The following is a 12,541-nucleotide window of genomic DNA, read 5'->3' as shown; positions in this document are numbered from 1 at the left end:
GATGTTTCTAAGAGTATGACCCATTTGAGGAGGTAGGCTTCCCCGAAGTTGATTATAAGCTACAAGAAAAGAATGTAATAGAACAGAGACTGAATATTGAGTCAGGAAGTGTACCAGACAGATTACCAGGGGCAAGCAAAAATAGCTTTCAGAATTTTCAACAGGCCAAAACTGTCTGGGACGAGTCCAAGCGGGCTGTTTTCCAAAAAACTGAGCAAAGAAAGAGAAGAAAGATTTCCAAAAGAAGTAGTTATGTCCTCAACCCATTTGTTATGGCTCAAATGGCCGATTTCTGGAGGGATATGTTGGAGAAAACTATTGTTGTGGAGCTTTAAAATCCTGGAAAAACTCAGATTTCCAATATCGGGTGAGGGGAGACCCTTCAGCTGGGATGACTTGAGATCCAACATGGTGACCCTGTTATGGCCGGCCATGCACAAAAGTGCAGATATTCGTTCCAAGAATTCAGAACTCCAAGGGGGTCATCTGTTACTTGAGCCTTAAATGCAAGCAATTAAAGTCTATCCGTTGTGTTGTCTCCAAGGACAGAGGAAAATGCAGCCACAGCATGTACAACGGTATGCTACCAAGATATAAGTGAAGCCATGCTTTCAGTTTTGATTTTTGACAAGCAGTGTGAGAGAACAAGATCAGTAGTGTTATAAATATGTGTGTGTATGTGTGTCTGTGTAAGAAAGCCAGAAGTCCATATGCTCTAATTAATTTTAAAAATGTGTGCCTGATTTTTAAGAGAAAGAGTAAAGTGACCTTTTGGTGCATCCTCCTACAAATCATACAATAAGTTGAATGGGGACCATTGCAAAGTGGCTTTCATGGGAAAAAATGAATAAATAAAATAAAGTCAGACAGTCTAAGGTGCAGTTGGATCAACATAAAGATTTGCATAAAAACTAACCAAAAAATGCTAAAACCTGAGAGATCTATTTGTACAACTAGACGGTTCTGAAAATGAATGATAGATTTATTATTAATCTGAATAAAAAGTTTAGCAAGATGTAAAAAAGAAAATAAATAACCAGTGATTCACCAAAGCAATCATCACCGGCATTGACAGACCAGCCAAAAAATCACTGTGATTCACCAAAGCAATCATGACCGGCATTGACAGCACGGCCAAAAAAATCACAGTGATTCACCAAAGCAATCATGACCAGCATTGACAGACCAGCCAAAAAATGAAGTCCATGACTCTATATACATTAGCCAGCAATGTTCAGTGGACTTGACTTGTCTGTTTCTTTTTGTATCAGCTTGTTTTTCGTTTTTTAATCTTAAACACTTCAAGTATGCACTATAAGGAGGAGTTTATCAAAATTATAGGGTATTGAGTTTCTTCTTGTGAATGCAAGTATATATTTGATTAACAACGTTATTATTATTATTATTTAATATAATTGAAGTGATACAATTTTTGGCTGCTTGAGATTATCATATATTGAAGATTTAGATATGAACATATATCTGAAAGCAATTAAGATTATTTTGAGAATGCCAAAAATAATACGAACATTTTCAAATCTACTTCAGTTTTCTTTTTGTTTTGCTCATACATATAGAGAATTCCTTTAGTATATGATATTACATTCGTTTATTCCTTCAGCATAAACGTAGACATCTCTACTCATTGTACAGAAGCAACAAATTCACATTTCATTCGCTTTTATACAACTTGTTAACCACGTAATATATGATGAAGAAAGAACCAACAAGAAAGCACAATAAAGTAAATGCGGTATTGCCTTGTGGGGTCGCAAGCTGCTTCCTCTGTGAATCTTCACCCCTGCAAAAAAGGTATATCCATTTAGGTTCAGAAATAACTGAAAATCTATAAATTGATTAAATATGAATAAAATAAAAATAAATAAATAAATAAAGATTTGCTAAGCAATCAGAAAAGATTCTATACTTTTTTATTGTCATTGGTTCAATTGTTGGTGGTTTTGCTGCTTCTGGGGGTTTAGAGACCATTGGGGGTTTAGAAACCACTGCAGGTTTGGCTTTCTGGGGTGCAGGTGTTATTAATGGTGCTGCTGTTGGCTGTTGTGGTTCCTCAGAGGGGATTGGAACATTCTTCACCTGTAAAACAATGTAAATTACTCATTATTAGTTTTCAGAAAATCTATAATTTTGTTTTTTCCTTTTCCTTCTTGATGAAATTACCAAGAGTAAGCAGTTCAAATAGACCTACCAAATTCCTAAATTGGAGACTGTAAAACATCTGAATATATCTTTGCTTAGCTAGCTTCTGATCCTTGTATAGATGCCTCCAAAATCTATAAGAGGATGCCATGTTCAACACTTTGTTTGCATATATTTTCCATGTATAGCTACAAGACAAACATGATTAAACGTAAGATCAAAGCTGCGAAATACAATAATATTCTTATGCTCTCTGGAAGAAAAGAAAGTTCATATAGAGAACTGACGAAAGTCTTCAGCTGTTCTAGCTGGGTCAGTTTTCCATGTGGCGATTTGTTTAGAATACTATGCAATGTGATTACCATTCGTTTATTCGCTGAAGACCTGCATTTGACATCTTGTTCCAATGTTCAGCATCCGTCTTGCATTTTTCGAAGAAGCCAGCAATCTTGTTACTTGCTTCCAAGCCATTACTGGGGTCAATCTGGAAGCCTGAAACACCATCAACAATGATTTCTGCAGGGCCTCCTTGATTCGTTGCGAAGGTAGGCAATCCACAGTTCATCGCCTCAATTACTGTTAGACCAAATGCCTCATAGAGAGCAGGCTGCACAAAAGCTCCTTTTGTATCTGCAATACACCGGTACAATTCTCCATTTCGATATCTATCAGTTTGAGCTGCTATCCATCTGAACTGGCCCTTAAGTTCGTATTCCTCTATCAGGGAATGCATCTTTTTTATTTCTGCAATTTCTTCTCTATCTTTTGATTTGGATGGATCAAAAAATCCAGCTACAACCACAAGATTTACCAAACTTCTCAGCTTCTTGTTCTTTCCATACCACTCGGTTAGTCCTGTAATGTTCTTCACAGTATCTAGTCGTGCCATTGAGAAGATGATCGGTTTCTTCCTGTCTTCCAAATACCCTCTGTCCAGGAAGATTTAAATTCCAGTGTTAAACAATTACAGTTTGTTCATATGGGATTCAAGAAATGACTGGAAACAAGAGAGTTTTACATGTGCTCATCGTTATCTTTCTTGTTGTAGAGTAATTCTTCAATGGCAGGATGAAAACTTGTAAACCTCCTTTCTTTCTCTGTATAGGGAAAGTAGACAGATTGGTCAGCTCCAGGAGCAGCAATGTTGAACTTTGGTTCAAACACATTGATGCCTGAGACTACTCGACAAAGTCCCGGCATGGTAAATGCTGTATGGCTTTCATATTGTCCTGGTCTATCCTTGCTGCAGAAAAAACTATTATTATCAGGCAATGTTTAAATGGGTATTAGCAGCCAGTCCTATGTATTAGACTGTCTAGGTTAGTTAGCTTCATAAGAGTTTATGGACAAAACTAACCTTCCTGCAATTTCTTGATATGTGCTTGTTATGATGAAATCTGTTGCATTCATCGAGATGATATCAGCTGTGAACTGACATGAAAAATGGTACTTTGGATCCAATTCTTTCCATTTGGCGTCTGAATCTTCATACTTGGTCTTTTCTAGAGCATGAGCAATTGTTCCCTGGGTTTAAAATAGATTGAAGTTCATTTGCAAAGTACAAAATAAATTAATCAAAACTAAGCTCTAGGACTTCCAAACTTAGATGGGAATTAGACCTGAGTTATTCCAAGTTTGGTAGCCATCAAAGATGCCACCAAATTTCCATCTGTGTAGTTCCCTATTACAAGGTCCGGTTTGCATTCCATGTGTTCAATAATCTTTGCAGTGGCATCCTAGTGATGATAAAACAGACAGAAAATCATAAAAAGATAAAAAAGAAATCATAAAGTAGAAGAGTATGTAGAATGAGTGAAACATGCCTGGGTAAATCTCTCAAGGTAAGGATAGATATCGAAGCGAGAAACCCATTGGCGAAGAATTCCATTCTCTGTTCTGAATGGAACTCTAAGGATTTGCGAATGCTTAGTGCCGAAAATAGGCTCCAGCTCCAGGTTGCACTTCGTTCCTCGAGCATCTGGTATAAGTCTTGTCACCTGTCTTACACAGAACCAAACAGAAACAGAGAAGTTAAAACACAAAAACATAGGTAATTATATTTTCAAAAATACTAGGTGGTTTTTCCATTTATTTATGTAGCTTACCACTAGAATATGAGGCTTGACGCTGAGGCCTTGCTGCTTTATTCTTAGGAGCAATTCTTCCTCCAATGCTCTTACTTGATCAAGAATGTAAACCACCTGCATAAAAATGTAAATTAATCCGAACTGTCACAATAACTAGTACTATTTTGTGAAGTGATTAATTAAAGTGATTGGTTGTGTTAGTTTTATAAACCTGGCCACCAGTATCGGGCAATCCAAGGACATCTGACTGGCCAAAGTAGCCATGAGGAGAGAAGATTACAATGTTGAAAATGCCTGGAAGCCTGCTAAAGATGGACTCCAACTTTGCTGGGTCTGGTGCTTGGAGTACATCAGCAAATGTCTTCATTGTCTCTCTAACTCTTTCTGCTGTATTCCCCCATCCTTTCTCAAACCCCATTTTCTTGAGCCTGTAATGTATACGTGTTTAGGAATTACAAGAATAAGAAACTTCATATTTCACAATGTTTTCTTGTAAATCAAGTTAGAAGTAAGAATTATTTAAGGTGACCTTTGTTCAAATTTCTTATATGGTGTGTCTTTTGGGAGGGTGGAGACAAATGCTTCAGCAGCGATCAGCGCACTCTGAAGCTCTTCAGCTGTGTTCAGGCACTCATTGATCATAAGATTCTGCAGATTTGAACGAGTTTGCATTCAAAAACATATGTGTACAAATGGTGTTAATTAATTCCTTTCGTTTCTGTCATGAATTGGTATACATACAAATATGTACCTCTCCTTTGTAATTAAGAGATTTGAGGTGGTGAAGCAAAGGCTTTCCACTATCAGACTTGTCACTTAGCCTTGAGGACATGAACTTGGAGATGTAGGTCACTCCATTTCCAATAGAAGAAGGAAGGGTGGTGCGTGGTATAGAGAAGTCCATGGCTCCAAAGTCTAACACCAAAGCATGTTCATCATTTGCCCTGCATCCAAAATTCATAATTTTCCGAGCACCTTGACTAGAAATGCATTAATGTATTTTTTGTCATGCTACAAGAGAAAATTCTTGTCTTCTAATCATTATTTTTCCTATAAACAGCAAAGGGTAATGGCCTTGTACCAGTTCTCGTCGAAGATCAAATCTTTAAGTCTCAAGAAATCTGAAACAGTAATGGCCTCAACTTGAAGATCATCAGCATTCACTTTAACATATTCCCAGTAACCAGGACTTGGTCTTATCGCAAAACCAACATATGGTGGCACCACCACCGCCTCCTGCATGCATAATTTCTCCCGCGTAAGAAGCCTTAGCTGGCACTTGTTTGTTCATGAACTAAAAAAACTGTTTTCCGTTTCAAAAACAATCATTTTTAACTATTTCTTGTTCATAAACCAACATTTTAAAATACGTTAAAAGCTTGATTTATTCGTTACCGTTGAAGAAGTAAACAAAAAATAATCAGAAAAAAGCGAAGTTCAAACATAAGTAATTCATACTTTAGTGGAACTCAAAATAAAACCAAGCAAGCCTTCCAAAACTTTGTTCCTCTCAGCCTTATCTTCTATTGCTTTTTCCATGTCTTCCATTATTTCTTGGTATTTCATTAGCCTTTTACCCTCCGCCACAAACCTTTCAGAACCCACCAAAAAACAAAGAACATTCAGATCATATTGCAGCCAGAGACAATATATAATTACATTGATATGCATGGTATATATATAGAAGTAACCATATATATATATATATATATATGGAAAAGAGTTGATGAAGTACCTGGCAAAGCATTTCTTCATGTAATAGCGGCTCTCCCTCAATGCATCAGGCATGGCTTCTGCAACTGAATCAGACCTTTTGAGCTCAGCGTTGGAAGCCATTTTCACAACACAAAAGGAAGAAGAAAAACTACTTGGTTTCCTAAAGAGGAAAGGAAAAGATATATTGTTATATTTAGAAAATGGTTTTGTGTTTGTGGGTTTTGGTTGTATTTGCAATTTATAGATGGAAAAATCCACAGAGATAATGATAGAGGAAGAGTAAGACATGGGGACTACACCGTTGAGGGAAAGTCTACCGTGTGATCAAATTGCTGAGAGCGGTGAAAGAACATTCTTTAATGCCATTTGTGGAGAAACAAACATGCAAAGCAAGAAAGGAATTATTTGATTGGACGAAAATAAATCTATCAGAGATTTGTCTTTTTGGTGGGAAAAAGTACATTTTAAGGAATTAGTAATATGGTTCTTTGAGAAGGACATACATGGACATGTATGCATATTTTATATATTCTTTTCTTCTTTGCTTCTCCAAAAATATTGAAATCTCCTTCCTTACTAACTTGTGGGATTAACTTGGCTCATATCTTATGTAAATTTGGGATCTATTTTTCCTTTTTTATTTTATTTTATTATTATTATTTTTTTTTTTTGGGATAAAATTTTGGTTTTATTTGCCTATGTGAGAAACTAATCTTAAAATAAAAACCAATTTTTTTAATTTATACATATTTGATATTGTTTTTAATATGAATGTCAACGTGGGTCCAAATCCTTAGCCTGACCCGAGGTGTTTGGGCTTGGGTATACTTTGAACTGATCCACGAACAAAGATTCTGATGGCCTAGATTGGACCTGAAACTCATGGATGGGCTCATGTACAGGCGACGAACTTTGGGCAATGTTACTCGGGACGGGTTCACTTGGATTTCAAACCATTTAGCTTTTTCGGACATCAGCCATGTCACTTTCTTTATCCACATATTCTTATTAAAAAAACAAAAATGTAAAATATGTTAATATGTATCACGATGATCATGAGAAAAAGTACAACTACAACATAATACAAATTAGTTTAGTCATATGATAAAAAGAAAATTATGTTATCATGGTTTCTGCATATTAGTGTCATTCATTCTCCAAGCATGTTTTTGTTCAAGAATGGATGATCATTGATGAATAACAAGAGCCTGCTAAAAAATGAATGAGAAAGGAAAAGCACTTTTTTCTTTTTTTCTTTTTTTTTTTTTCTTTTGAATAGTAAGCTTGCAAGGTGATTCAGTTTGCGGTGTTCTTCGGTTTCCAGCACCTATCTTCGTATTCATTTTCCTTTTAGGAAGAGCTTTTTCTGAAGATCTCAACCATGGGGAATGCTTATCTTAACTTTGCAATAAACTCTGGCTCTCTTGCTAGAAAATGGAGATGTTCTGACCTTAACAAACCAAACGAACATGAATGCTACCCTTGCCTGATTGAATGATTGGTTTGAGCTGTTTAATGTATGAACACCCTCCTCAAACATCAAACAGTATAATGAATTCCATCAAGCTGTCAATTTGGTCGGCAACTCTGAATCTCTGTATATATGCCACTTTTTGTATCTTTGATGCCCATGAAGAACAGGTCTAAGTCGAGGAGCAGTTGTACAATTAGTACAGCAACATCCTCTTAAATCCTTCACGCAATCCATACAACATCTGGAAATAGACAAGGATAAATTATAAACATGAAAAGAAAAGACAACAAGAACAAAATATAAACTTAGGCATCACCTCTAACATCACCAGCACAAGTCCAAAATCCAAGAAAAAAAGAACATGGAAAATGACAAGGGTTAGAGGATAAAAGCAAAAGAATGACTCAATTTAAACATCCCATTGACAATGTTTTGAATGGTTAAAGATGAAGGCAGATTTTGTGAAGATAAATTTGAAAAGCAACTGATCCTAAAAAGAATCCGAACTCTGAAGAGCCAATAATCATCAAGAAAATTTAACATTTTAGGTCATTTAAGTCATTTTACGTCATAAACAATATCTTTAGGATACCATCTTTATACTTTACATGTCGTCCTGTCAATAACTCATTCACAGAAACTTATTTCAAACAATCAAACTGCAGGACAACTTTTTTTTTGAATTTATGCTTTTGGGGAGGGGGTGGGTGGGCATCTTATTTGGGTCTCTTATAAAGCCTGTGAACTCGGATTCAAATCTCTCTTTCAAAGACAATCTATTCTTAATGGTTCGTAAGAATAATGCAAAACTAAATGAATAACATTAATATTTGATGTATGACATAAATAAATGAACCAGAAGCATTTGTTACTATGTACGACAAAGCTCTTCTCAAGGACCTTTTTCAACTAGCAGCTTGAAAACCCTGAAAATCAGGTTAAACCTGGACCTAAATGCATCTAGGCAAGACAAGATTTATAAACTTTTCAAGTACAGAGTAAAAATAAAAGGATTCTAAAATTAAAGAACAGGCGCTTACAGAAAAAGCAGGTTGCAGTCAAGATTTGCACAGTTCCTATGCCTCAACTCACGGACTTGTGAACCACAGATGAAGCATCTAGCAAATGTATCGTTCTTAGAAACTTGTTGATTCTTTGTTGCTTCAGTCACAACTTCAGGCTTGTAGGTAGAAGGGGGAAGAGAAAGACGGGAATCAAAAACAAACAAATTCCCAACCCATTCAATAGGGCCTACATTCTTCAGATAATGAGATACACCTCCCTCTAATGTGTACAAATTTTTAAAGCCCCGTTTCCTGCCAAATAAGTTAAACAACTTAAGCATAGGGAAAGGAGAAGATCTTCAACATTATAGTAGGAATAAAAATTTAAGTCCATTATATAGCTTGCCCCAACCATATTATTGTCAAAAGAACTATAATAAAGATAAAGTAAAAGGAATAGGAGACTAGAAGAAAAGAGTAAACCTTAGAATCGTAGAATATACATCGCAACGGATACCTCCAGTACAATACATCAAAATATCTGTGTTTTCTTTATCAACATTGGCTAAAGGATCTGAAGCAGTGACCTAAAAGAGAAGAACCCAAAATAAAGGTATTATGTTCACAGTAACCACAAGAAATTAAAAATTTATCAAGCAGTCCATAAAGTAGTGATGCCTAGTTTGACTTCCATATGCTGGTGGAAATATTTTTAAATAGTTCAACCTAGAGCAATCTTCCTATTGATAAAACCATATATTACAGATCTAGAGGCTGCAACCTTTATACTGATAAAATCTGCATAGTTCCAATGCCTAATTACACAATAACTGTTATTGTATATTGATCATACCTCTGTCTGTGATTGCCCAAATGAAGTGCTCCTAAAGCAGTCCACATCAGGCCGTTGAGCTCCATGAAAATGACCAATATCCCACTCATAACCTGACTAGCAATTACAAAACCTTCAAACTTCAATGCTGAAACTATTAGCAGTGAGCACCGCTACTTTGGCACTTAAAAGTTAAAGAATCAACAAAATATGAACACCATTTGTCAAGCTATTTTGAAATTTCACAAATATAATTACTTATGTTTCTGTGTATATGCAAGGAACAAAGTTATTCATGTTAAAGTGTGCATTTGGTCTGTTCAACGTACAAGGTTGGCTCTACTTTGAGCTTAAAATTGATGTTAACACATTAAATCTTTGCCTTGATTGTCTACATGGCCTTGTATTCAAATCCTAGTGACCTCATTCTTGTAATTTATTATCTTGTGCATACAACTTCCATTTTCCAGCCAATAGCGGGCAGACTGATGTAAGAGAGGGAATACTAAAGTGTATGTTGTGTAGGCTTGATTACAAACATAACTAGATCTACTTTCTAATTTGGGCTTTAATGGTAACTTAACAATAATCAAATAGATGATTATGCTTCAAAACTTTGACAAGTATACAACTGTCTGCTTCTGGCACTTCAATCAAAATAATAATCATGCCATACCAATCCTATTGTTGCCCATCCCACCAACATTGTAATAGACAGTAAATATAAAAATTCATGGAAACACAAAAGATAAATAGGACTTTTGGCAAAGAAAATGCAAGGAAGCAACAATTATGAGAAGTGAATCATACCATTTCTCACATCTAATAGAATATAATTGATATTGAGATTTTCATTTGATGGACCATCTATTGTATTCATTGCATCTAATCTTTTTCTCCATTCAGATGGTGCTAGAGGTGTTGCTCTCATTGAAGGGTCAAGCAAAGGAAGATGGGTAATACCTCCTTCCATCTGAAAATGTTGTAGGGTAACAATCATGTTTCAAAAACAAGATAAATCTAACCTGAACCACCCCCCAAAATACACACAAATGCACATGCCAAAAGGTTAAAACCCACAAACCTATCAACACATAAGAACAGCAATATGAAAATAGTTTAATCTATGTATTCAAATGAATATATATACACACACATAAATACACAATCATGTTCATGGTCAAATAGAATCCTGACTGGGGAACAATGAAAATAAAGAGGAGCTGAACTTCAGAAAACATATATATGCATGTATGTATTAAGCAACAGACAGTTTATTTTGCCTAGACAGATTATTTCATTTTATGAATGTAGGAATCAACAAAGAAAGTGTCTCATAACTCAAAAAAAGGATAATATTAAGGATAAAATAGGTATAATTATAAATCACAGAAGAAGACAATATAGCTTGCCTGAACTAATGAGGGCTTGTACCGCAACTTCAATTTTGGAAAGGCATGCCCATTTAGTGCTGGAGAAACCTGAATTAAGATGTCGGAAAATCTCTCATCTTCCTTTAGCCATTCAACATATGCAAGAGCTTCTTTTGAAGGGCCACTGTACTGCATAAAGATGAAATACATCGGTAAGATAAATTAACTTCAAAGCTGCTCAAATAGAAGGGGGTGGGGGGGGCGAGGAAGCGATGAAAATTTCAAACGCATTATATTTCTCTAAGGAATGAAATACCTGTGCATTAATCCCTTGTTCGTTCAGATAGATTCGACCTTTTATATCAAAGCCCTGTAACATATAAACTAAGATAACCACGGCTGCATTCAAGTCTTACAAGGGTGTTATTTTGTCAACTTCTATGGTGAAAATATACGACCAGCCCATTCTATCATCATCATAGGAAGTTCCAACAGATATTTTCCAAATGGAACTTTTTCATTTCTTTTCTTTGGTGACATTTCACCTACGAGCCACCCCAACCCAACTACTATTTTTAGCATTCAACATGGTGATCCAAGGACTTAAGGAATACAAACTCACAAAGAACATTATTCCAGTAGAATTTAATTCGATTCCCAGTAGGAATTCTCAAAAAATGTAAACACAAGGATTGTTCATGACATATTCAAATCTAGTTCACGCTTCACTTTTGGTCTATGAATATGGGCAATTATACCATTTTATAGAAAAATATTTAAAACAAAAAATGAGCCAGAAAAGCAAACACATGTTTAGTATAAAAATTGCTGTTTACACAATCTTTCTTAAATTGAATTCCGAACCTTTAAGAAGGAGAGGTGCTTGGCAACCTCAGCAAGTGGGTCTTTGATGAATACAAAACGATAAAAGTTGACAACCACTAAATCATCTTCCTCCACATCTCTGCACTTGCAGCATTGCACGGGAATTCTACGTCCAATTCCAATTCCAATTCCAGAGCCATGTTGGTTTTTACCTGATTTTGCTTTGTTGGTGAAGAAAAGAAATGGTTTTGGGTGGCCATGGCTGAAGAAATTTGCAGAACAGAATCTGGGTTGGAAAGGGTAGCTCCTGTTGATATCAAGTGGAGCAAGAATTGAGCTAAACGCACCGCAACTAACCCCACCGAAAACTCTCATCTCATCGTCTCTCACTGAGCTCTTTTCCTCCTCTTCATTGCTCAATCCACCACAAAATTGGCTTTTTTTTTTATATATTTTTTTTATGTTTTTTTGGCTGCTATAGCACGTTGTCGTTTTAAGTAACATTGAAATAGAAAATTGGTTCCATTTAAAAAATAAATACTGATGGATAAAACTTAGAATTTTATCTGCTGAAACTGAATTACACAAAAGTAAGTTGTTGCAGTAAAAAAAATATATATATATATAATAATTGGGTGGGGGGTGGGGGGAACAAAAAACTGGGAAGTCATCCATATGGTGAAGATGAAGAAGGATCATTTGAATGTAGCCTTGACTGAAGTAATATAAAAAATGCATATAGTAAAGCCTTGATTTTTTACATATGAAATTATATATATCTGTGAATACAACATTGAACCCAACAAAAAAAAAAAAAGAAAAAAAAAAGAAACAAAATGTCAATGCAAGAACATATTATGACTTATGGTCTACAATATTTCAATACATTTTATTGTTTAAAAGTAAGAGGGAGGACAAAAAAAAAAAAAAAAAAAAAAAAAAAGAATTTGTCATTTTCCAACAAAGTAAATGTTAACGATATTATCAACGTATAACAGAGGTACAATTAGTTTTTGTTTTGTAGCCAGATCACCATTCACCATTCACCACAAAAAAAAAAAAAAAAAAAA

General features: G+C 35.3%; 2 protein-coding genes across 6 annotated transcripts; both read right to left on the bottom strand.

Annotated features, from left to right (window-relative positions):
* Positions 1–1,444: 1,444 nt before the first annotated feature.
* LOC107419708 (sucrose synthase 7-like) lies at positions 1,445–6,183 on the bottom strand. 2 transcript variants are annotated; one of them, XM_025073388.3, is made up of 15 exons: positions 5,983–6,183; positions 5,706–5,838; positions 5,329–5,483; positions 4,999–5,227; positions 4,777–4,895; positions 4,459–4,675; positions 4,266–4,361; positions 3,984–4,157; positions 3,780–3,896; positions 3,518–3,684; positions 3,179–3,403; positions 2,523–3,089; positions 2,210–2,348; positions 1,928–2,097; positions 1,445–1,801 (listed from the first exon to the last, which is right to left on the bottom strand). In XM_025073388.3, exons 1-15 carry the CDS (start codon positions 6,081–6,083, stop codon positions 1,672–1,674), a joined length of 2,739 nt encoding a protein of 912 aa, XP_024929156.1. In that variant the 5' UTR covers positions 6,084–6,183; the 3' UTR covers positions 1,445–1,671. The 2 variants fall into 2 exon arrangements, with proteins under 2 accessions (XP_024929156.1, XP_015883968.1); XM_016028482.4 differs by having other exon boundaries at positions 1,448–1,801; positions 4,999–5,191.
* An 859-nt stretch (positions 6,184–7,042) lies between these two features.
* LOC107419679 (rhodanese-like domain-containing protein 8, chloroplastic) lies at positions 7,043–11,921 on the bottom strand. Of its 4 annotated transcripts, XM_048474500.2 has the most exons (8): positions 11,511–11,920; positions 10,963–11,016; positions 10,686–10,835; positions 10,084–10,246; positions 9,295–9,386; positions 8,925–9,028; positions 8,478–8,753; positions 7,043–7,678 (listed from the first exon to the last, which is right to left on the bottom strand). In XM_048474500.2, exons 1-8 carry the CDS (start codon positions 11,844–11,846, stop codon positions 7,525–7,527), a joined length of 1,329 nt encoding a protein of 442 aa, XP_048330457.1. In that variant the 5' UTR covers positions 11,847–11,920; the 3' UTR covers positions 7,043–7,524. The 4 variants fall into 4 exon arrangements, with proteins under 4 accessions (XP_048330457.1, XP_048330459.1, XP_048330458.1 ...); XM_048474502.2 differs by lacking the exon at positions 10,084–10,246 and having other exon boundaries at positions 9,295–9,390; positions 11,511–11,921; XM_048474501.2 differs by lacking the exon at positions 10,963–11,016.
* Between the last annotated feature and the right edge of the window lie 620 nt (positions 11,922–12,541).

Source organism: Ziziphus jujuba, chromosome 2 (genome assembly GCF_031755915.1).
Source record: "Ziziphus jujuba cultivar Dongzao chromosome 2, ASM3175591v1".
Taxonomy (NCBI): Eukaryota; Viridiplantae; Streptophyta; class Magnoliopsida; order Rosales; family Rhamnaceae; genus Ziziphus; species Ziziphus jujuba.
This window is presented reverse-complemented; position numbering and strand designations above follow the sequence as displayed.